This window comes from Hypanus sabinus, chromosome 17 (genome assembly GCF_030144855.1).
Source record: "Hypanus sabinus isolate sHypSab1 chromosome 17, sHypSab1.hap1, whole genome shotgun sequence".
In the NCBI taxonomy this organism is placed as follows: Eukaryota; Metazoa; Chordata; class Chondrichthyes; order Myliobatiformes; family Dasyatidae; genus Hypanus; species Hypanus sabinus.
The window spans coordinates 48,252,500-48,278,769 of record NC_082722.1 but is presented as its reverse complement, the minus strand read 5'-3'; the positions used below and the strand labels follow the sequence as shown (position 1 = coordinate 48,278,769).

General features: G+C 35.8%; 1 protein-coding gene across 1 annotated transcript in view; it reads left to right on the top strand.

Annotated features, from left to right (window-relative positions):
* zcchc14 (zinc finger, CCHC domain containing 14) overlaps positions 1-26,270 on the top strand; it is a 127,038-nt gene extending 100,768 nt beyond the window's left edge. Inside the window, exons 10-13 of the mRNA XM_059993009.1 lie at positions 1,657-1,784; positions 2,565-2,708; positions 11,347-12,804; positions 16,716-26,270. Of these exons, the coding sequence (XP_059848992.1) occupies positions 1,657-1,784; positions 2,565-2,708; positions 11,347-12,804; positions 16,716-16,771 (1,786 nt within the window). The 3' untranslated portion in view covers positions 16,772-26,270. The remainder of the gene's footprint in view (positions 1-1,656; positions 1,785-2,564; positions 2,709-11,346; positions 12,805-16,715) is intronic.

Here is a 26,270-nt window from a genome sequence, read left to right as displayed (position 1 = left end):
TTTGACATGCCTTTTCTATTTCTTGTTGTAATCTGTAGTCCTAACCCTAACCCACATCCCAACTACTGTTAGGAGCCTGTATGTAACTGCCATCAGGGCCCTTTTACCATTACAGTTTCTTAAGTCAACCCACAAGGATCTTCCAATCCTATGTCTCATCCTCCTTTGATACCACTTTGCTAGCAGAGCCATGCCGCCCCCTCTGCCTACCTTCCTATCGCTCCAATGCAGTGTGTAACCTTGGACATTCAGCTCCCAACTGCAACCATTCTTCAGACACGATTCAGTGATGGGCACATCATACCTTACAATCTATAAAAGTGCAACAAAGTCATCCACCTTATTTCTTATACTCCATGCATTGAGATTTAATACTCTGAGTACTGATTTTGATTCTGCATCGCTAATGCACTGATATTCACCCCGCTGGCTGCAATTTTATCCTATCATCTGTTTGCCCTTCCTGAGATTCTGATTGCATACTATCTTTGCTTTCTTTTTTAACCATCCGTCCTATCCAGAATCCCTTCACACTGGTTCCCATCCCCTTGTCTAACTCTTAAGTTCTCTCTTCAGGACCTCTTTGCCTTTCCTTCTTGTGTCATTGTTACCTGTATGTACCAAGACATCTGGCTGCACTCCCTCCACCTCCAAAATGCTGTGGACATGATCTGAGATGTCTCTGATCCTAGCACCTGGGAGGCAACATACTGTCTGGGTGTCCCCTTCACATCCACAGAATCTCCTGCCTGTCCCTCTGACTACTGAGTCCCTTATCACTACCACTCTCCTCTTCTCCCTCTTTCCCTTCTGCGCTATGGATCCATGCTCAGTGCCAGTAACCTGGTCTCCATGGCATTCCCCAGGGAGGTCATTCCCCCACAGCAGTATACTTAATATTAAGGGGAATAGCCACAGGGGCACCCTGTGGTAACTGCCTATTCATCATCCCATTCGTTCTCCTGACAGCCACCCAGCTACCCAACTCCTGTAACTTAGGGATGACTACTTCCTTATAATTCCGATCAATGATCTGCTCACTCTCCAAGCTGAAGGACATTCAGCTGCTGCTCCAGATCCTTAACATGGTCTTCAAGGAGATGTAGTTGGATGCACTTCACACACTTGGGAGTGAAGAGGGGTGGAGAATGGAAGTGTGACAGAGAAATAGGTGAAATTGCTAATTGGGAGCTCTGTAGTAGTACACATACTGTATTTCCTGGATTCAGCAGTGCACATTTTCCTGAAGTTGATAATTTTCCCAGGTCCTGAGAAATGTGGCTGATTAGGGTTAAGTTCAGATTTCTGGGGCGTGCAGTATCACAGTCTGCTCGAGAATTGGTTGTCAAACCTCAGATCCTGCTTTCTCTACCCTGGCCTAGGTAGGCTAGGTAGATTCCAATTTCAGTGTTTTTCCCATATTTTTGCATACTACCTGACTCGAGTAGTTTTAGAGTTTTGCTACCTCTATTTCTGATGACTGTGTTTTTCCACAGTGCATAGACAATGATTATAGTTCAATAAGAAAATTTGTTCATCTATATAGGGCAGCTTTGCAACTGCCAATTTGCAGTTGTTTAATCTGAAACTTGGAATTTTGAACTTTCTGGTCATCAGGTTCTTTCATTCTAAAGTTAACTTTATTGTGATTGACAGAGAGAAGTCTGAGAGAAGAAATATCAACAGTGTGGGTCAGTCAGCAGTTTCTACTGCTGGAATTGCAAGGGTGACACCAACAAGTCATTTTGGTCCTATTCATTCCATCCACTGCAACCCTGCTACAGGTAATTATCAAAACAAGTCGTCGTAAAATCTGCATTTAATTAATAAAACCTTCAACGATATACTAGGATAGACTTTCTCGTGTTTTATACTGTCACCTCATTACGTTAACTGTGTAGCTAACTGTGAGCAAATGCTACTTTTGGTAGCCACTGTTATACATAGGTACTCTAGCAGGATAGTCTACAACCTATTTTATATGTCTTTGCTGTCTAACTCATTCACTGTTGTGGACACCTTGTAACTATTATCCCACTTAAGTTGAACTATTTGTTTTTCAGAGTCATTTTAATTAATAATTATACCATAGAATCCTCAAGCACCCTTATTTCTATTTATGATTTGTTTAAAAAAATACAAACATCATACATGGGAAACTATTCTACCTATGTTTGTGAAAATTTCACTGCACTTCATTTATTTCTTAACAAGTGATACAAATATCAGTTCTTCTTTTCTCTGCTTATTGGAGGGAAAATAGTAGCCAAAATTGTGTCATGGAATTTTGTTTCACCGATCAAAATAAAATCAAATAATTTTGTTACTTACACAGTTTTATATATTGACAGCTGCTGATTTGAAATAAGTTGTAAAGCTGATTTTTTTCATGACCATTAACTTATCAAAATGTATATTAGTAAGTAACTTTACTTTGATTCAATATGGATGCCCATCAAAGTTGATTATTTCCACAATTTTAAATAGGTACTTTGTATAATTTTGATGTCTTTTAATTTTAATGTTTAAAATATACTTGTGATTTTTATCTTCTGTTTCCTCAGAGCTCCGAATGGAGGTAGAACAGCACAATCGTACAGCAGCAAAAGATAGTGGATCTTCCTCTGAATATTCAAGTTCACCATCAAGTCCAATAGGAATCCAGGGAAGGGAGGAGAGTTCAGATAGTGCAGATGAAAATGAAAGAAGTAAGTTTATTGAAGTTAAAAAGGGAAAATAATTACATTATTGATTGAAAAATTCCCTCAAATCCAACCTGCTGCCCAGAATCCCCTCTCTTTGTCCAAAACTTCCCGAGGCATTAATAGTAAATATCTAGCAAAGTAAATCTTATAATTGGCAAAACTAATATGTGAGGATCCTGACACAAAAATATAAACTTGAACACAGCCAAGAAATACTGATAACAGTGTGGGAAATACGCATGGTTAATTTAGTAGACTTATTTGAAAAGAAAATATATCAATCATTTGGGTGAATAAGAAAATTTAATTATTTTTCATTAGTAACTGTTGTACATTAAATGCAAGGTGATTGAAATTTCATTATTAAATAGCTATTCACAGTTGGTCCTCAAAAAGTTTCAATGTGAAAAGGTTTATTTTGGACCCCTGAAATCATTTGCTACCAATAACTAAACTTAGCAAACAAATTTCTCCACACCATCTTCTTTGTATTAAAATTGTTTTGCATTTACCCCTAATGTAACTGTGAAAATCACGTAACAAGCAAAACCTTTAATTGGCAAGTTTCAAAGAATGGTATTATCTTAAAAATTGTTGATTTCAGCACAATATCTCTATTGAAGTATTGCAAGTTCTCACGGCTGGTAAAGTACAATACAGCTGGTGTGAGGTTTGATGGAAGATCTTGAAGGGTCATATCACTAACTAGCAGCACTCTCAGGATGTTGCAAGTGAATGGATGCTGCATTGTGCATGGTGAGAGGTGAGCGAGAGTATGCTGCCAGGATATCAAAATAAAAGCACATGCGTTGAAGAACAATGCTTGCAGGAGGAATGCCCTTCATACAGGAGAGATACATAAATACCTTTGAAAAGGTATAACCAGGCACTCCTGGCAAGTGTATACCATAGGGATATAAGTGCAACCAGTACACACCTGCTCTTTGATGAAGTCTGTGTGTACTTGCACTCTCTGTTTCTGTGGGATGAAAGGAAACTAGATAAAGATTCAATTTAGATGAGCACCCTATTTCAGCAGTGAAAAACAAACTGATATGTAGAAGAAACTTACAGTAGCAGCCTGGGGTAATTCTGAGGTTATGAAGCTGAAAGTAACTGAGGTCTCAACTATCTTTGGCAAAGCCATTAAGACTTGAGGCTTTATTTAATGTAGTAGGAGGTCACCGATCTCCATGATAACAGAGAATGCAGTTTGAGTGCTGGATGTAGTAGTAGCAAGTTTTCGGGTAAATAGGTAGAATAAAACTGACTCTTCTGCAAATAAGAATGAACTTTTGTTTTCAGAGCAATGAGGTTGAAAATTTCACTATCAGTGGATTTGGATGTTACATGCTGTATTAAGGACTTTTTATGTCAGAAAAGAATGCTGAGAAGAAACCTGCCGAAAAATCTGGATTTACTTTACTCAGACTTAATCCAATTTACAATTACACAGCACTGTTCTACTAGAGAAATCTAAAACAATTTAAGTTCATGTATTTACAATATTTGTATTGTCTTAAGTGTACAAAGTATTCCAGAACATTGTAAGGAAACATTATCAAACAATATTTGACATGGAGCCACAAAAGCAAACATAAAGCAGGAACTTCTTCTGACAAATGTGTTTTAAAGAGGACAGGGAGATTTATGGAGGAAATATGAGAAACTGTGGTGTACATAACCAAAATCACACCAGCCACTGGTCATAGAATTATATAACTCAGTATTAGAACCATTGGCCCGACTTATCCATGCTGACCAACGTGTCTACCTGAGCTAGTTCCGTTTTCTTGCTCTTGGTCCATATTATGGTGAGGTGATAGGATCTCCAATTAGTCATCAGATGAATACTAGAGGACTCCAATTATATAAAGTTGCAGAGCTAGGGAAGGTTAGAATTTGGAAGGCTAAATGTGTGACGGAGAAGAATGTGAAATGTCTCAGTGTTGCATAATATAATCTGATAGTAATTGTTATGGGAAAAATCTGAGGAGCAGCAGACAGAATAAATCAGGCTGACTCAGAGAGTTGTTTCAGACTAGAGGACTTTATTACATGATATCATAGAGAGCCTCCTTCCACCTAAAAGGGCTGCTTCATTATATGGGCACAGCGTACATGACGAAAAGCACTTAACAATAACATTGCTTGACTGTGAACTTAGCACTAAATTTCGACAAACAGCGTGACTTTGAACTTAACGCTAGATTTTCAACAAACAGGAGCATGACGTAAATACAGCACCACAATGTTTTTATTTAGATTTTAGGAAGGACTCTCTTACTCCACACTGTTAAAGAATTCTGCATTAACCCTATACATTAACCCTAAGTTCGACCATCCAAAATGTATCGCTTCCCTCTTTTGTGGATTGTTCTCCATCTGTCACTTCTCAGCCCAGCTCCGCATCTTATCAATGTCCTATTGTAAGCTATTACATCCTTCTACACTATGCATAACACCATAAACCTTCCCGCCACCTTACTGATGAGCAAGCTTAGTGATCCACCCCTCCATTTTCTCACTCAAGTCATTTATAAAAATCACTAAGAACAGGGGTCCCAGAACAGATCCCTGTAGAATACCGCTGTTCATCAACCTCCGATCAAAATGAATTCTATTTACTACTAACCTTTGTTTCTGAGGCATGACCTGCCTGTCCCACACAACCCCATAAGGTTTTGCTTCCTAAGCCTTAAGAATGATTTCTTCCCCTTGACTAGATGTTCCACATCTCTTATCCACTGCGGTTCCTTCACCCTAACATTCTTTCCACATCTCAATGGGACAAACCTACCCAGACCTCCATGCAATGCTCCTTGAACAACCTCCACATTTCTGGTGTGCATTTTTGAGTACATCCGTTCCCAATTTATGCTCCCAAGTTTCTGCCCAATAGCATCATAAACCACCCTTCCCAAATTAAATACTTCTCTTTTCCTATCCCTGTCATGCACTGTGGTACAGATTAAGGAGTTGTGGTCACTGTGTCCAAAGTGCTCACCCACTGGGAGATCTGTCACCTGACCAGAGTCATTACCTAATGCTAGGTCCAACATGGCCTTTTCCTCCAGTCATTCTGTACATTGTGTCAGGAATCCTTCCTGGACACACCTAACAAATTCTGCCCCATTTACACCTTTTGCATTAAGGAGGTGTCAACCAATATTAGGGAAGTTGAAGTTACCCATGACAACATTCCTCTAATTTTTGCACCTCCGAAATCTGCCTCCTGATATGCTCCTTAGTGTCATTGTTGGTATTCGGTGGTCCATGGAATACTTCCAACAGAGTCATTGTTTCTTTACTGTTTTTTTACTTTCATCCATACCGACTGAGTAAATGATACCTCCATGACATCCTTTCTTTCTGCAGCAATGATACTCTCTGATTAGAAATGCCACTCCCCTCACCTATTTTACTTCCCTCCCTCTCCCTTTAAAAAAAATCTAAACCCCAGAACATCCAGCTGCCATGCATGCCCTTCAGACAGCCAAGTCTTTCTAATTGCCACAATTTTGTAGTTTTTCTATGTTCATCACCGTTGTTCCTGATACTTCTTGCAATAAAATTGCTGAGCTGCAACCCATCCCACTGAATACAGTTATGCCCTATGAGTGCGTATCCTTCCTCACAGTTTCTCCTCGCACAGCATCTACCTTTACACCAACTGCTCCATCCTCTAACCTATCATTTTGGTTTCCAGCCACTGATAAACCTTCCGCACAAGCTCTAGCAAATCTGCCTGCAAGGATATTGTTTATTGGTCCCTCTCAATTTCAGGTATAATCTGCCCCTTTTGCACGGTTACCAGTGCCTATAAAATGTATTTACCCCACCCCCTGTAAGTTTTCATGTTTTATTATTTTACAACATTGAATCACAATAGATTTAATTTGGCTTTTTTTTACACTGTTTAACAGGAAAAGTCTCTTTTGTGTCAAAGTGAAAACAGATCTCTACAAAGTGATCTAAATTAATTACAAACATAAAACAAAATAATTAATTGCATAAGTATTCACCCCCTTCACGTCAGTATTTAGTAGGTGCACCTTTGGCAGCAATTACAGCCTTTAGTCTCTGTGAATAGGTCTCTATCAGCTTTGCACATCTGAACACTGCAATTTTTCCCCATTCTTCTGTACAAGACTCCTCAAGCTCTGTCAAATTGCATGAGGATCGTGAGTGAACAGTCCTTTTCAAATCCAGCCATAAATTTCAATTGGATTGAAGTTTGGACTCTGACTTGGCCACTTCAGGACATTAACTTTGCTGTTCTTAAGCCATTCCAATGTAGCTTTGACTTTATGCTTGGAGTCATTGTGTTTTCTGTTGATCAGTGTCAATAAAAGCCAAATTAAATCCACTGTGAGTCAATGTTGTAAAGCAATAAACATGGAAGCTTTCAATGGGGTTGAATACTTCTTATAGCCACAATACCTTCCCCATAAGAGATTCTAATGATCCACAAATCTGAAACCGTACCTCCACACCAGTTCTTCAGCTATATTGTCCTATTTGCACATAGCACAGTTGGCAAACCTGAGGTTACTACACCTGAAGTCCTCCAGTTTAGCTTCCTATCTACTTCCCCATACTCTGCAGAATCTCATCCATTTTCCTACCCATATCATTGGTACTAAAAAAAAAATCACCACTTTTTGATGCCGTACACACTTTGGCTACTGATGAAAGTTCAGAGGGACATTCGTCATATTTTCAAGAGCCTCTGTGACTTATTTTATTAGTTCTAAAAGATAGGTCTTAGTGGCTATCATTGGTAGTCCTGATCTCTGCTAAACTTCTAGAGTTACCCCCATACGCTAAGATAAAATCACTGAATATGTTGCATCTAAACCATATTTGTATTTGATTTGTGCGACTATTTATAGATTTTAATGGACTCATGAGGTGTGTAGAAATGTGGAGTGAAAAAAGTTGTTATTGTGGGAGCAGTTAAAATGAACAGACAAGTAAAAATTGGTTTAAATTTGTAAATTATAGTCACATACCAAGGTACAGTAAAAAACTTGACTTGCTTGTCACCTATACAGATCATTTCATGACAGCAATGCGCTGAGGTAGTACAAGGTAATATACTAACCAAATGCAGAGTAATGTTATAGTTACAGAGAAAGTGCAGTGCAGGTAGACGATAAGGTGAAAGGCTTTCAAGAGGTAAATTGTAAGGTAAAGAATCCATCTTGAGATACTGGGGGATCATTCATTAGTTTTATAACAATGGGATAGAAGTTGTCCTTGAACCTAGTGGCACAACCTTCCAGGCTTTTGTATTTTCTACCCAATGTGAGGGGAGAGAGAAGCAAATGTCTAGCATTGCTACTTTACCAAGCCAGCGAGAATTGTGGACAGAATCCATGGAGAGGAGGTGGCTTTTCATGATGTGCTGAATTGTGTTCACGACTGTGTATATTTTCTTGCAGCTATGGGTAGAGCATTTGGTGAGGGTCAATGAGGACATGCTAAATTTCTTTAGCCTCCTGAGGAAGTAGAGGCACCAGTAAACTTTCTTGGCTGTGATGTCTACATGGTTGATCCAAGACAGGCTATTAACAATGTACTGTCTGAGGAACTTGAAGCTCTCATCCCTTTCAAACTCAGCAATGATGGTTAACAGGAGCATGCGCACCACCCACCTTCCTGAAGTCAGTGACCAGCTCATTTATTTTGCTGAGATCGAGGGAGAGGTTGTTGTCATGCTTCCATGTCACCCAGTTCTCTGCTTGCTTTGTAGTCCAATTCATCATTAATTGAGATATTGTCCACTATGGTGGTATCATCTACAAACTTGTAAATGGAGATAGAGCAGAATCTGGCCAGAGAGTTGTGAGTGCATAGTGAATAGAGTAAGAAGCCCAAGAACACAGTTTTGTGGAGCACCAATCTTGAAAGTAACTGTGCTGGATATATTGTTGCCTATTCTTATTTGCTGTGGACTGCCGGTTGGGAAGTCAAAGAAGGATCCATTTGCAAAGGGAAGTGCTGAGTGCTAGGTCTAGGCATTTGGAGATGAGTTTGCTTGGAATTATAGTATTGAAGGTGGAGCTGTAATTAATAAACAGCAGTCTACAGTGTGTCCATTGGTGCTTTTTACTGTCCAGAGAATGTCTGCTCTTTCATATAAACTTCTTAAGCTCTTTTTTAGTTTGATCACTCTTGCTGATGCTGATGACAGGAAAATGTTGGCATTGAAGTGCAAGTGCAGGAAGATAATATTGTCATAAATTTTTTAGAGTCATACAGCACAGAGGGCAGCCCTGTACCCATTGTCCCTATGCCAGCTGACAAATACTTATGTATGTTGATCCCATTTACCAGCACCTAGTTCAATGCCTACTATGACTTAATGATTCAAGTGCTCATTCAGGTGCTTCTTTAGAGTCTGAACTTGGCTCCACCACCTTCTTAAGCAGAGTGTTCCAAATTGCAACTATCTGTGGTGAAAATATTCTTCCTCAGACCCTCTAAACCTCATATTAAACCAATGTCCTTTGATCTGAAAAATCTCTGCTATGGAGAAAAGTTTCTTACTATCTACTATACCTGTACTTCAGATGATTGAGGTGCACAGAATATGGTTATCCCTTGCCTGTACTTCTCTAAAGTCTTGACAAATTTGCTGAAGAAATGTTGTTTTTTAAATAATCGAGAGCTTAAAGTCATGTCAAGCTAGTTTACTTTATTGTTACAACCCCAGTTATTTTGACAGTATGGATATTACTCAATCATGGTTAGCCAGTCCTCCATATTTTCTAGTTCAGGTGGCCATTTGTGAACAGAGGCATGCAAGTAAGTACAACACAGTTAGAACATATATTTCTATTAATTCAGTTCTTTATGTAGCCTCTGATCCGCATACATTTTTCTTGCAAAAGTATGCATGAAATGTGTGAATTGCTTCATCTTAATTTAAAGAAAATCTGCATGATCTGAGGTTGAGGAGTCCAGTGCCTGTATTAACATATACTGCAGTAGTTCTGTTTATCCTATACATGCCTCATGCTGCAGTTCTCCCTTTGGCTCTGCACCAGCATGGCCTTGCCTGAATGGAACCATGACATTCTCTCATTCCCTAATTTCCGGTGCCCTGTTAACCTCCACTGATTCTTGACCAACTCAAGTTTTTCCACTTAAACTTGCTATATAAAACTAACACTGTTTGAAGAATTCTATTGTTCTTGCAATTGAAGAGTATCTTTCATTCTAGGACACCTCAAAGCTCTTTACATATTAAGATTTCAAGGCTAAGAAACTTAAATTACCTAGGTGGAGTTGAAAGCTGGTCCTCTCCTAGTTAAGAGGAGGTTGTGAGGAAATCTGATAGAGTTGGAGTGTGAAAGACAGGACAAAACAGAGCCTTCAGCTCTCTTAATCCACACCAACTATCAACCACTCTAGAGTTATTAACACTAATCCTATTTTTGTTGATCCCATTTTCTCTTCAACTCTTCCCAGATTCTGCTACTCACCTATACACTAGAGGTAATTTACAGAAGCAATTAACTTTCCAACCCCCAAGTTGGCATATGGAAGGAAATTCAGATGGTGAGAGGGATATCATGTAAACTCCATGTAGAGAGCACTAGAGATCAGGACAGTTATTGTGAGAGTAGATAGAGAGGAACTGTGTCTGTTGATTCAAGGCTCAAGAACCAGGGTACTTAGAATGAATGTGGTTGGCAAAAAGGTTTTAAAAATGACATGAGGGAAACATTTCTATGTAGCAGACGGTTAAGAGTCAGAAATACATACTCGTGGGTTATAGAGGTTAAAAGGAAGTTGTATTAAGTATATGAAATTTACAGCTCTTAGTCTATACCTGCCAGGCTAATTAGCCTCCTCTAATACTCTTATTGTTTGAAGTGAAGCTCTTGCCTTGCATTTTGGAGCAGCATTGAAGTAAAGGAGAATATGATCTGTTGTATTGATGTTGATTATGAGATCATTGTTGACAGGATGCATGAAATTTCTGCTCTTCACAGTTAAAAGTGCAATATCTTTTCACCCACTGACAGGACATTCTGGGTCCTAGTGTACCTTGACAGTAAAAATGTCAGTTAAGCACCTCTTCAATACTGGGTTGGAATATGAACTGCGAATACATGTTCACGTCTCTTTGTGTGGAACTCAAACCAATAAAATTTTATTGTTGCTTCTGTGCTAAAGCAATGTATGAATTAAAAATGAAGTTGAAAGAAGCCTAGAACATTATAATAGAAACTGTCCTAGCAATGCTGAGGAGCAATGATAAGTGCTCAGGTCTCTATCTAGAATTGTTGAATACCAATGAGTGAATCTAGCGATCAAGGTGTATAATGATGAGCCAGTGTGATCATACATAGATTACTTCATTTATTTCTGGTTGGTGAATAGCAACAAATAACAGGCAATCTATTTGCTATTTTCAGATTTGGACTTACAGTAGGAGAGATATTTTGTTATATGTGAGAGAACATTGTTTTATTTTTTCATCTTTATAGTGTGTAAAATATTGAAATCAATAAGATTTGATGCAAGTAGCCAGTAGTTTCAAATCCAATTTTATGTAGCTTAGAGATTAAGTATTTTAATCATCACTGAATGAATTGGTTACTAATTCATGTAACTCCTCCTGCAGATGCGGAAACTGTTTTTGACATTCAAGTAAGGGAGAAACCAGCAATGTTATCAAATCAGCTGAGTAACCTAAACACTGGATCATGGAGACCCACAGCACAAGTCTCTCCAGTACAAAATGAGACTGGATTAGCACATCCCAGCCATGTATCTTCAGCTATTTCCACAGCGCAGATCATGCCAGTGATCTCTTCAAACATTGCTCCCAGCCGAATGCTGAATTCAGTACGCAAGTCAGAAAGAAGCAGCTTTGATATAAAGCCAATAACAGGGATATCCTCTCCAATCCATGGAAGTCCAGCTGTTGACCTTGGAAACAAAATTCATGAAGGACCTGGCAATAGCATCAAAGTGGAAAAAAAGTTTGGCTCTCTTGGACCTGTAGTTGTAGATGTAGTGCCAACCCCTCCTGTTCAGGCTTCCCAAATATCTACAATTGCGTCAGAAAATAATGGGATTCCATCTAATGTTATAAACTTTGGAATTAGGACTAAAGTTGGACCTCCTTCCTCCATTGATAATGCATCCAAAACTACTCCATTATCAGTTTTGAGAATGGACACCAGTTCTTCCACTAATGCAACATGTAACTCTGCATATAACATTTCTCAGTCCCCTATGAAACTTCTGGTCTCTTCTCCCATTCCTACAGAACCATTGCTGGTGGGACAAACTGCCTATAATAGTGTTGTACAAATGAAAAGTGTATCACCTGCTGTAATAAGCTCAAGAACAGTTCCTTATTCAGCAAACACCAAAGTTGCCTTTTCAACAATTCAATGTTCACCTGTAGCTTCCATCTCTGGCACTTTCTGCACGAATAACAACAATGCACCTGCCAGCAGCCACTCTTCAGTATCCTTCACAAACATTGCAAGTATGCCAAATTGTCCTATCCCTAGTTCCAGCCCAACCATCTCCTCTGTGGCTGAAAACAGTTATATTAACAGCAATAATGGTAATGGAGGCTCAGGAATGAATATCCCAGTGCAACAGCAGCAGCAATCTGGGTGTAACGTCTGTAGTTCTTGTGGCTGCAGTGGAAACTGCGGTTCCAATCCTGTGACTATTAACTATGCCAATTACTTCCAAAGCCCATTTTCTGGGCATTCAGTGTTAACTTTTCCAATTTTTCCATTCAGTCCTCTATGTAATAATGGTTACATCAACACCCAATATAATAACAGTACTGCCTTTCCCTATCCGGTTGTTCCATCCCCTGCCTATAATAGTGCAGTAACTCCTGAATCCATCTTAAGTGGACCATCAAACTTTGTCATGCCTCCCATGCAGAATTTCTTGGGTGGTACAACTGCAGTATATCAGACACAACATGTACTAGGAAGCACAAATGGATTAGGACATAAAAAGAATGGACATATTTCATGCTACAACTGTGGGGCTAATGGGCATCGAGCTCAGGACTGCAAGCAGCCAGCAATGGATTCCAATCAGCAAGGTAAATTATGCTAAGATTTATATAAACACAATAAGTTGGTAAACTTTCTACAAAATGAATTAATTTTGAAGTGAATGTAAATGTTGTGGGAAGAAAGTTAAAGAAATTGGATTAATCGGCATATGTAAGTTTTTAAAACAAATTAGATCCTTGAAGCTTTCAACTGTGGTTAGAAGATGAAACACCATTGTTCAACGTATTGTGTATAAGACTTTTCTCCGATTTTTAAAAAAAAATTTGCATTTTATATTATGTCTTTTCACTGTAGTCATGCAATTATATTCAAGAGATTGAAGATTAAAGATTGTTTAATGTCATTTCTGTACACAAGGAAATCAAAATAATTGTTACTTTAGATCTGATGCAGCACCAAAAAATTAAAATAATAAAGATCAATTAATAATAAAAAATACACAATAAATATAAATGCATAAGATAGCTTATATTTCTTTGATTGTATGTCCATAAAGGGGGTTTGGGTTATCTGTTAGTTTTTGTGTGAGGGAGGGGTTGGGGGTGTTTGGGGTTTGCAAGTTTTTGTTTCTTTTTCTTTTCATGTGTGGGGCGTAAGTAGTTTTTTTTCAACTACTTACGTGGTTTTCTGTATTCCATGGCTATCTGGAGAAGACAAATTTCAGAGTTGTATTATGCATACATTCATAATAAAATGAGTCTTTGAACCTTTCCTTTGATCTTTAACCTATATCCTCTTCTTTTTGATATCATGACACACATTCTGACTATCTATCCTATCTACAGTATGCTTCTTATAATTTTATATATCTGTATCAGGTCAACCAACAGCATTCTTTGCTCCAGGGAAAACAACAATCCCTCCAAAAAGTCCTCCAATCCTGCTTAATTTCCTCTTTGCTCTCTCCAGACAACCACATACTGTGATATGGTGGCCAAAACTGTACCCTATATCCAAGTGGATTCTAACTAGTATTTTGTGAAGTTGAAATATAACTTCTCAACTGTTATTTTCTATGCCCTTACCTATGAAAGCAAACATATCATATGCATTTTTTTCTTCCTATTAGTCGTGTTGCCACTTTTAACTTTGGACTTGAACCCCAAAGTCCATTGTTCATCAACATTCCTTAGCAGCTAAGTCACCAAAGTCAATTAATTCTTATAGTGTGAGAAGATCTGTTGTTATTATGTTATAAGGCCATAAGATATAGAACAAAATTAGGCCATTTGACCCATTGCTCTGCTCCACCATTTCATCATGGCTGATCCAATTTTCCTCTCAGCCCTAGTCTCCTGCCTTCTTCCCGTATCCCTTTATGCCCTGACCAATCAAGAATCTATCAACCTCTGCCTTAAATATACATAAAGACCATGTCTCTAAAGCTGCCTGTGGCAAAGTATTCCATAGATTCACCACTCTCTGTCTAAAGAAATTTCCTCCTCATCCCCATTCTAAAAGGATGCCTCTCTATTCTGAAGCTGTGTCCTCTGGTCTTAGACTCTCCCACCATAGGACACATCCTGTCCACATCCACTCTATCAAGGCCTTTCACTATTCAATGAGGTCATCCTTCATTCTTCAGAATTCTAGTGAATACAGGCCCAGAACCATCAAATGCTCTTCATTGGATAAGCCATTCAATCCTGGTATCATTTTCGTGAGCCTCCTTTAAACCCTGTCCAGAATCAGCACATCCTTTCTAAGATAAGGGGCTCAAACCTGCTCACAATGCTCCAAGTGAGGCCTCACCAGTGCTTTATAAAGTCTCAACATTACATCCTTGCTTTTATATTCTGGTCCTCTTGAAATGAATGCTAACATTGCATTTGCCTTCCTCACTATAGACTCAGCCTAAAAACTAACCTTTATGGAATCCTGCCCAAGGACTCCCAAGTCCCTTTGCACCTCAGTTTTTTTTTGTATTTACTTGCCATTTAGAAAATATTCAACCCTGTCATTTCTTCTACCAAAGGGCATGGCCATATACTTCCTAACACTGTATTCCATTTGCCATTTCTCCTAATCTAAGTCCTTCTGTAACCCCTCTACTTCCTTAAAACACCTGCTACTCCACCTATCTTCCTATCATCTGCAAAGTTTGCAACAAAGCCATCGATTCCATCATTCAAATCATTGACATATAATGTAAAAAGAATTGGTCCCAACACACAGTCCCCTGTGGAACACCACTAGTCACTGGCAGCCAGCCAGAAAAGCCTTCCTTTATTCCCACTCTTTGCCTCCTGCCAATCAGCCACTGCTTTATTCATGCTAGAATCTTTCCTGAATCTTAGGCTTATAGCTTAAGCAGCCTCGTGTCCATCTTGTCAAAGGCTTTCTGAAAATCCAAGTACACAAATCGATTCTCCTTTGTCTATTCTGCTTGTTATTTCTTCAAAGAATTCCAACAGATTTGTTCAGGCAAGATTTTTCCTTGATGAAACCATGCTGACCTTGGCCTATTTTATGATATGCCAAGTACCCTGAAATATCATCCTTAAAAATTGACATCTTCCCAACTACTGATTTCAGATTAACTGGCCTATAAATTCCTGTCTTCTGCCTCTTTCTCTTCTTGAAGTGTGGAGTGACATTTGTTATTTTTCAGTCTTCCAGGATGATTCCAGAATGCTGTGATTCTTGAACAATTGTTATTAATGCCTCCATGATCTCTTCAGTCACCTTTTTCAGAACTCAGGAGTGTACACCATCTGGTCTAGGTGACTTAATTACCTTCAGACCTTTCAGTTTTTCAAGAACATTCTCTCTAGTTATTCACACACTCCATGCCTTCTGATAGCTGGAACTTCCACCGTATTGCTGGTGTCTTCCACAGTGAAGACTGATGCCAAATACTTACTCAGTTCATCTGCTATCTCATTGTCCCCCATTACTACCTTTCCAGTGTCATTTTCCAGTGGTCTAATATCCATTGTCACCTCCCTTTTACACTTTATCTTTTGAAATATGACAGATGGTGTTTTGCTTTCACCCGCAGAAAGGAATTCTTAGTCCAAAAGAATTAAACTTTTGATTTCTTGCTTCAGTAACAAATAAATCCTATATATTAAAATATAAATTTATATTCAAAGTAAATATACATTAACTGTATGTTCTAATTCTATTTGATTTCTCAAAATGTATCATTATATGCTTATTAGAATTAATTTTTCATCTATTGCAACTACAGAATTTCCTTCTATTCCTGCTGTATCCTTAGACAACCTTCCTCTCTATCCACAGCACCTCCAGCTTTCTGTGATGTACTAATCATACATCCTACATTTACATTTAATTTCTTAATTACAAAATACAAGTGCTCAGCATCAAGCCTTGCGGTACACCACTGGACACAGATCTCCAAGGTGCCATCTTATGGAAAAAAATGTTATTAAACAGAGGCCTTAATTGCTTTCATGTGAAAATTGGCAAAGCGTGATTTGTTACCGGTGTCTGGCCAAATTTATTCTTGAACCACCATTACTAAAGTGATTGTTTCTTTTTACATTGCTGTTTGTGGGGACATGCATATTGGCTACTGTAATTCAAGCATTTGCTTGGCTATTATTCTGGATGTGAGCAGGGATATAATAGGGGTTGCTTTGATAGAGACAGAATTTATAATTTTCTAGAACAAGTTAAGGCTGAATAAATGTATGGAATTATTTGAAGAATGATACCCTTTTTCCCTCTCAAAGAATAAAGACGCCTTACCTTCAGTTATATTTATCTTCGTAATTGACTTGTGAACTTAATAAATATGGTGATGTATGTTTATAAAAATAAAATCAAGTGAACTGCGCATTGATTATTATGATTTGCAAGCTGTTGTTTTAGATGTATTAAAATCCAAATATTTTAAATTTCTTTTGGAAGATATTTGCAAAAGAAAATTCATAATGTGTTTTAATTTGTTTGTTCAATTATCTTTCAGGTACTTTTAGACTGAAGTATGCACCTCCATCTGAAAGTATGGATTCAACAGACTAATAGTTGGAAATGCACATTGATATGAATCACAGTGTGCCATTGAGTATAATAGCAGCAGGTACAAGGAAGGATACAAATATGTTCAGTGGATATCACATCCTGTTAAATTAATTTTGTTTTTTTTTAATCCAAAGGTGCTTTTTAAAAAAATCTTATACGGGAATATAAACTACACTGTGCATGTACTAGCTGTAAATATAAGTATGATGGAGTTTTAAGATGTTATGGCTAAAACCAGGATCAGTGTACTTAGCAAAAATTGTGCATTGGCACAAATGAAAATGAAATTTATCCTGAACCTTTAAGTAACTATGGCTGTTTCTAGGAACTAAAACATAACAGCAGAAATCTTCCAGAGTAACCATTTTCCTTTTGATGGCCAATACTGTACAGCTTTATAAGAATAGGAGAAAATTTGTGTTGATTGTTGGGTTTAGTGGGAAGGGCAAGGAATGAACTAACTCCAGAGAGAGTTACAAGGAACTCAGTTTCAAATAATTCATTGTAAAATTTACAATGCAACATTGGTGGAACACAGCAGAATTCTACGAGGTACTCTCATATGACCCCCAAGATAGGGAAGATATTTGGAAAAACAACGCCGAAAGAACTGAAGAACTTTTTAAGCCTCTGAGAAGTTGCTGAATATAAATATGATTGGGTGGGAAAACTTGTATCTGTTTTTGTAAGGTTCTTCAACTTGTATATTTTTAATAGAGAGACCTTTACATGTAAAATGATACAAAAATATTTTTTGTAAAATTAGTTCTGTTTTGTAGAAATATCCTGTCAAGTTCTCCTGAATCAATTTGTCATGTTTACAAGTGTTTGTACCTGTGTGTGTGTGTGTGTGTGTGTGTGTGCGCGCGTACATGTGTTTGAGAGAGAGAGAGAATGCGTGTGTACATGTAAGTCAATCAACAGCTGTTGTAGAAGAAACTTTACATACAGTATGATAGCATTTATGAGAATATTGCATTGGTTTTGCAATTTATAGTTTCAATGAACTTGTATTACACACTAAATCAACAAAGTCAGTTTGTTAATTCTTTTAGTGTGAGAAGGTAGCCTGCTATTTTGTCATCATTTGGAATATGAGAACAGATTCTTTTTGCTTTCACCCATGAGAAGAACATCTTGGTACATTAAGATAAAAATTGGAAGAATTTTGCATCAATCACAAAGAAATCTAAATGTTTTATACTTTTCTGTCCCAGATTTGTAAATACAGATCTGTATGAATTGGAAATGGAAGCTGTTACTTACAGTGGCTCATCCTCTTGTCTCTATGCAAAGTGGAAGCTCTCCACAGAACTGAACATACACTGCAATACTGCATGTGATTCAATACATTTTGATATAAAGTGTGTTGAAGTGTTTGATGCAACAAATAATATTGTAGTACAGAAAGAGCTTGGAGATTCAACAATCTTTATTTGTTGCTAACGTGTCATTACATTGCCCAACCAATATGAAATCAGCTTAAAAATAACGTCAGAGTAAATTAAATGCACATTATTACTTGCCTTAATTAACTTGAAATCAAGAGTTAGTTTTCAAGTAAATTTGATTAAGTTATCATAGGCTTCCATTGTGTAATATAATGTTGGTGACCAGATGTTTCTAGGTAAGCTTGTTGGTGTAGCCTACACTTTTACTAGGACAATAAGGTATTGTTTGTAATCTAATGCAGTAACTTTTAATTAAAAGCCCTTCTCATTATTAACTAGAAATTTGGAGTGTATATAAAATATTGTTTTCATTTTTGACATTTCTGTGTTTCCAAGGCATGAATTTTTTTTTTAGCTATTCTATAAAAGGCCCGAGCAATTTCTGCAGTGTGTACCTGCATATGGGGTGATTATGGTATACCAAGTGCTAATTTTTTTCTAATGAATTGGGAATTAAAACAGATCTTTGGAATCTTGGGTGTTATATTGAAAATCAGAACATAACTTCACTAGATAATTTTTGTTTTAACAGTATATAATTTGATATTTTAAAAATTGCTTGATTTCAATACCATCTGTAACCCAGCTCTCCCATAAAAGTTATTTTAGGGTCTAAAGTTGTGTGTCTCTCAAAGGCTTTGGATATTCCATCCTGTAAACTGAATGACTCTAAAAGTGTAGACTGCACTAATAACTCTATAAAATCAGATATTTGGAAACTTTTTGTTGATTTAAAATTCTTTGTGCCACTCACTTTTATATTGAAATAAACCATTGGAAGACATCATAACATTGTGCTTTAGTGATGCTGGGTACAGCTTCCCATTTATGATGTTGAAAGAGAAAACTATCTACCGTATATCTGTATTAGGCCACTTGTGATAACCAAATATTAATTCATAGTACTAGTGAATGACCAAGATACCTATGACCATGGAAGTTTTTTCATAAGACCATCGTAAAAATGTGTGAATATTATCTGCCTTCAAGATTAAAATAAGAGCATGCCTGAAACAAGTTGGGCAATAGCCTTAAACAATGGACAATCTAAGTTAATGTGAATTTGATATATTCTCATAAAGTGATGATAGGCATTAATATAGAAAGTTTATACCCACCATTTATACAACTAATAATGTTTGAGATCATAACATACAGGAATCTGTAAACATTATGGAATGTTTGGCCTTATCATGTGACTTTATGAAAACTTAGAACATGTAAAAATTTTAATTTTTTCCTCACTTTTTTCCCATTTGGGAATTTCCAATGTGAGAAAAATGTTTATTCACTTTTGAAGGATTGTGAAGGATTGGAAAATTTTTGGCATATGGTCACCATTTAGATTAGCATTAGAGGAAAAAAGGAAATTGTTGCATAACTAAACCTGGATGAGAAACAGATTTGTGCTACCTTTAGACATTTCAAATGAAAAGATATTGAATATTTATCAGTATTGTTCAAGTATACTGAAAACTCCCATCGACTGGGCAGAGTTGCAAAAGAACTGATCCTCAAGATCTGTAAATACTTTTTTTTTAGAAAGTATATAAATGTGATAAAATTATAGGTCGGCTACTGGGTTCATTCATCATACCTTGAAATGCCACCTCTATTATGAAAGAAACATGAGTTGCAAACTAGTCATATTTCTAGCTTATGTTTGCATTTCATATACCAGTAGAATATAGAATAGAGAGTGATGGGTAGTAGGATTTTTTTCTGAATGGAGAGTGATTATTTCTTTTTTGTCATTGCTGTACACATTTGTTTTTTGTCATTGCTGTACTCATTTGTCTCCTCTGTCTTGGTGTTTCTGTGTCTCTCCAATCCAGCTTAGGAAAAGTTAAATCTTCCAAGACTCCAATGGCTAATAATTAAAAGTTTGTATTGATCAAAGCCATAATGGTTAGAGGAGACCTAGCTTCATTCACATTACCTGCTGAATGAACAGTTTTAGTGATTGACGTCAGGCTGTGTTAGCGGTAGATAGGAAATATGATACACTAGGTACAGTGTTCACCTCTGATTGCTATTTAATGTTTCCTTTGTATAGAAAATGAAAATAGTATTATGCTTTATTTATGGCTTTATAGCTTCCAATTTATGAGGATTAATCACTTGAGCAAAAGTGTTAGCTATGACAAACAATTAACTCCAATTCGACAAAACTTGCTGATGCACCATCAATAACTCACACTGAGACGTAAGGCGAGATATCGGCTTTTATTGACTGGAAGAAGGAACCAGGAGTGAGTGTCCATCATACTATGACCTGGAGACTGAGGCCGAGCATCAGGCCTCAGATCGCCTTTATACAGGGGCCTGTGGGAGGAGCCACAGGAGCAGTCAGCAGGGGGCGTGTCCAGACAGGCACATAGTTCACCACACTTGCATCCAGAAATTTGTCCTTACATTAAAGTCAATGAAGCAGAATTTCAGAAAAATAGTGAATTGTGCAGATGCTACCATGTAGCAAGTTTAATATTACTTAACAAGTTTGAATTTTTCCTTTCAATGTCTTCAGGAGAGGGAAAAAGTAGGAGGTAACTGAGAAAAATGTATTAACTTAAAGCTTTTTTTAAAATTCCCAAGTGCAATGAAGTACTTGCAAAATCTTCCTAATAAGTATAATATTTGTATTTTTTTTCTTTGCAATTTTTCTTGCCAGGTCTGACCTCTTACTCTGCTGATTATATCCCCATCTTAACAAAGTTGTGTTTTATTTTTTTGTAGCACATCTTTTGGTTAAATGTTAACAGTTTCTTAGAAGAACTGTTTTTTTTAAAATTCAGTAAGTTTATATATATTATGGATACCAGACAGTGATTTGGAGACTTACAGAAACCTGACAATGGTTTGAAGTCATCACTCTTACTGAAGGTTGTAATTGATGGTTCATGATAGTCACCTGAAATGTTTAGATGGTTAGCATATTCAAAACATTCTGACATATCTGTAACTTTTATAGAGTTTTGTAACTTTTTTCCCCTTTGAGTTTACTTTCACCAGCTAATACCACTATGCCATACGTTTAATGTGTGATGAGTATTGAAGTTATGATATCATCTAAGTTTATCGTGATAATTGCTATCTTGTTACTAAATCTATAACATAATGCATTGAAAACTGAATAACTTGTTCTGGCGATTCTATCTTCTCCATCATTAAATATTGCATTCTATATAGAACTGTTGAGTTGAAGCACTCCAACATTCTGTTTACCATGGTTTCCTCGTACCTTTTGAAGGTTTAGTGAAGACGTAAAACTTACAATAAAAATAGTGTATTTGATGTGTACTCTGTAAAATTAACTGGTTTTCAATTGATGCCAATTTAGAATACTACTTGTAGTTTCCTTTTCATGACCTGAATCTTCAATTATTTCACTACTACCTTGATTTGCTCTCTTTGTGGAGGCATATATATCACTGTATCTTAATATCTCTCTATTGTTACTGCATAGAAATAGTGGAGAGTTTAGGATACAGATACAAATTCATAATGAGGATTAAAAAGTTTCTGTGTTACTCCACTATTATAATAGTAGACATGGTAAAATTGAACTTGGTAAAACTTGGTAGACACGGTAAAATTTACACCTAGGTGTAAAACTGATTTTTTTTTCATAGGAACAGTTCAAAATTCATTTGTAATTGAATTGCGATTTCACAATGGGCAGTATTCAAGTTCTACTGTGTAATGTCATTATTATAAAAATTTGATTTTTGAAATGTTAGCAGACCTGGGGAATGATAATATACAAAATGATAGACTCTGTATTTTAAACTATAATTACATTTTATAATCACCAAGCTGCAATGGCTTCTGTAGTTCATGCATTCTATGCAGATGATTGGTTCATAATTCATTTTTGAATTAAAAAAACATTATTTTAAGTTTTAATTCCTTAGTAACTATTCGACCTTATGTGTTTCTGATATGTATAAATTGCTAATTTGGTTCAGATTACCCTTGCAGAAACACAGCCGTTTTCTATTGTTTTTTTAATTAGAATGTTTTCTCTTTTAATTGAGGGGTAATAGTACAGTTTTTTTATTTTTAACACAAGATAGTGCAGCATACACGTAACAGTCAAAGGCAATTATCATATCATGTATGCATCTTGAACCTAATCTTAACAATTTAACCTCTAGGATGAAATTGTCATATGCCTATTTGTCTCACATCCAATGAAATTTGTATTGAGACTACCCAAACAGAACCTCCCTATAACATTTATATTATAATTTCTCCAGGTCAAATTCAAACTCTTTTTCCATGAGTAAAAGGACATACTAGAAGAAGAATATAAGAATGTATTAGCCTGACAGGGGTGCCATATTTTTAAACTTCCATGTATTTGGCTGTTGTTAGGGCATTGTAGAATCTTATGTAGAGCTGGCATACTACCTAATAAAAGGGTCCTAGAAATTTTGCAATGGAACAAATGCTTGCATATGTGAAACACCAACATTCCCATTGATAAATTGGTGTAAAGTGTGCACAAGAATTTATTTTTGAGAGCTTCATTATACCAGGTTATACCATTACTTAGAAATTCATACCTTTGTCAACTTCAATAAAACTTAATTTTAAGTGCAGAGATCTTGCAGCCATTATAATGTAGTGTATTTAGTGCTATCAACTGGCAACGGTCTCTATGCAAGTTGATTTTGCAGCATTCTTGGAGACAGCCAAGGGGTATTTGGCTTAAAAGAAGTTCATTTGTTTTCAGAGTCCAAAGATCACTTTGGTATGAGGGTCTTGCATATCAATCTAAATTTAATGTGTATTTAATAACACATTAATTTAATGTATATTTTTAAACAAGATATATTGGCTGATCTCTTATTTTTCCCCTTTTCTTCAAATCTTTACTTCCATACTGATCCCTCCCCATTATGTTATGGTCTACCAAATACTAAATAAATTCGGATTGAAATTTGTCCAGGAAAATTTTAATAAGCACCTTGAAAATTGATGTTAAATTTTACAAGGGCATTTTGTAACTGTCAAAATTAGTGGAAATTTCATTAGATTAATATTTATTTGTGCAATTTTGACAGCTTATTGCTAATTAATCCTTGCTGTTACAAAGAAATGAGTTCTAACACTTTTTTGCATCATATTTACTCATATTCTGTTTAAATAAAATATAATCATGGGATAATATACCATGTAAGTTTTTATTTTGTATGGTGGAGAATGATGGACTCATATTTTTAATACTGAAAAATTAATTAGTACACATATATTGAGGTAGAGTTCTTGACTCATCAGTAATATATCCTCTTTTACATGTAAATAATGCCTATTGTTTAAGAATCTGTTTCTTATTTGGAATCTCTGGTTTTTATTCTGTATATCCATAGAAAACTGAAATTTAACTAAGATTGGGTAGTACTACCTCTAGTTAAATTATAAAATACCTTTACTTGAATTGAGCAAAACATTTTCTTATGCTGTACACCAGGTATAAATATTAGAGTTTTGAGACACATTTCTCTATTTTCACAGAAAATGTATCTTGTATTAGTCCTCATGATATGTAAAACATTTTGAAATTCTACATTGTCCTCAGTTCAAATTGTTATATTTGCAATCTGTCGATAAAGTATTCATTTTAACTATGATTTTAAAATATGTTTTTCTAAGTGTTTGCTTGCAGTAAAAATGGCATGCACAACACTGCATGTTATTCAGTTCAAAAGTAAACCTTACCTTTGTTTCTTGGTTTCTTATTGAGTAATAAGATACCAGATATTGTAAATTAAATCTGTCCTCCATTTCTTAACAATTGCTCCATATAATAACTTGATTTTAAAAGTAAAATTTCATTGGATTAAGACATCTTGTGATTTATCCAGTCAGTGCCTGTTTACACTGAACAACAATGTGTTGATATACAATTTCTGTTTTCATAGTGAAATAAATGTACCCATTAAATTTGAACTGCCTCTCTTTTAATGAACTGAATACATGACCAATTTTTTCCTGACTTTCTCCATTGGGAATCAAAAAATTTAGTTACAAAGTCTGTCAGTTGCAGCATCTCAATTATTAACAGCTGTTGCAACACTGTCTTACCTGCACAGTCAACTCTTGATGACAATTTTAGGTATTCCTAAAAGTGCAGATTATAATTCAATACTATGATTTTGACCACCAAATCACATTTGCTGCCTTCTGTTGCATGACTTTTGTAATTTTATTTGGTAGCTTAAGAGCTAATTTACTATAATTTTATACTACCTAAATGAAAACACAGTATTTGCTGTGTACTCTTTCCTGTTTTATGCTTTTAGAAAAAACATTTTAAAAATTTATGTTTTAAAATGTGGTCAAGATCAGTTATATCTGATATCAAGGATTTGATAACATAAAGATTACATTTTAAATCAAATCTTACTGAGTTTCTTAATACATCGGTACTTGTTTAGTCTTTCCCAGGTTGGAAATGGGATTTTTAGCAGTGCTCTTTTTTGCTACTTTATTTGTTACAATGTTTTGGCATTCCAGTGTTTCTAAAACATTAAAAGAAGTGGAACTAAACACAGGAAGAATATTAATATATCAAAGTAAATTGAAACACTACTTTTTTCTGAATTTACATAGCCATGTTATGGCATAAAAGTATTCTTTAAGATCTTCAATTTAATTTTCAGTAGAATCCTGTTCTATTTGAAATAATGTGCTATTTTGCCTTTAGTGTGCTTATCATTTTGTAGATTGTCTATTTTCTTTAAAGCTCTTTAGTTGTTTATCTGTTGCCTTTTACTCAACTCCTGTAGAAACGTAGTGGAGAAACTGGCCTAAAACTATCTTTACGCGAGAACTCAAGATAATTGACCTCCTGTTTTCTATACAATTGACATGGCACACAAACAAGCTGCAAGAATAATGAACACATTTTGATTCACTGCAATGCGATGAATATATTGTGTCATGTGCATCACTAATGTTTATCTTCAATTTTTTTAAGGTGGTGGGAGTTGGGTAGTGTCATATAGATGCTTTTTTACAATTTACAAACTCCAAAATGTGTAGATCGAAACAATATAAGCTGTAACAAGTTACTCCTTCTGCATTGCCTAGCATTTCTCAATAAAATGTACACCCCATAGATCACATAAATTTAGGAAATAAACATTTTTTTCACTGTAATTGTAAAGAAATCCAAATGTTATGAGCCTTCCATTACCAATACTAATAAATTAGGTATTTTCTTTTCCTGGCTTGTACTGACACATTTTTGAATATTAAACTAAAACATTATTTTATTTGCTATTGCCCTATCAGGTTATTTGCACAAATGTAAATAGTAAATTGAAATGTGTGCTATTCAGTGAAGGGAGGGATATAAAAATATTTCTTTATCAACTCAATTTCAGACTTTACCCTTGAGAGGTTTTTGTTTGGATTGTTGAGAGATGTTTTAAAATTGTTATTTTTTAGTGAATTAATATTTTTGCCTTGTTAAACTGGTTTAAATAATAATGCATTTCATTCTTTGTCAGTATGACAACTATGCAGCAGTCACTGCCGAGTCTCCAGATAACATTATTTATGCCATCATAGTAGTTACTGCTTGCATCAATGGATGACAGAACTGCTAAGTGCCATAATTTATAAGTGCCATAGAAATATTTTGGCCCATTTTGGGAGGCAATATTGTTGTATAGTAAAAAATTTTACAATGGCAAGATAAATTATGCTTTCTTTGTATTCTACCTGTTTATGGAAAGTTTAATTATATTTGTAGTCATTTTTTGCCCATTAATGCAACTTAATATCAAAATATTTGAGATTGAAAACCTAGTAAAGCTCATTTTGAACCATTGCACATTTCAATATTTAATGTTGTAGCATTAATATTGAAAATTATTGCAGCTCCATAAATAAGTTAAAATTATTATGCAATTGATTTGAACTCAACACAGCTTTCATACACTATTTTGTTTTTATATTACTTTGTTAATGAAAGGAACACAATGTACATTTGTAGAAAAATACATTTTTATCTTATTAAGTCCTATTGTATTTTA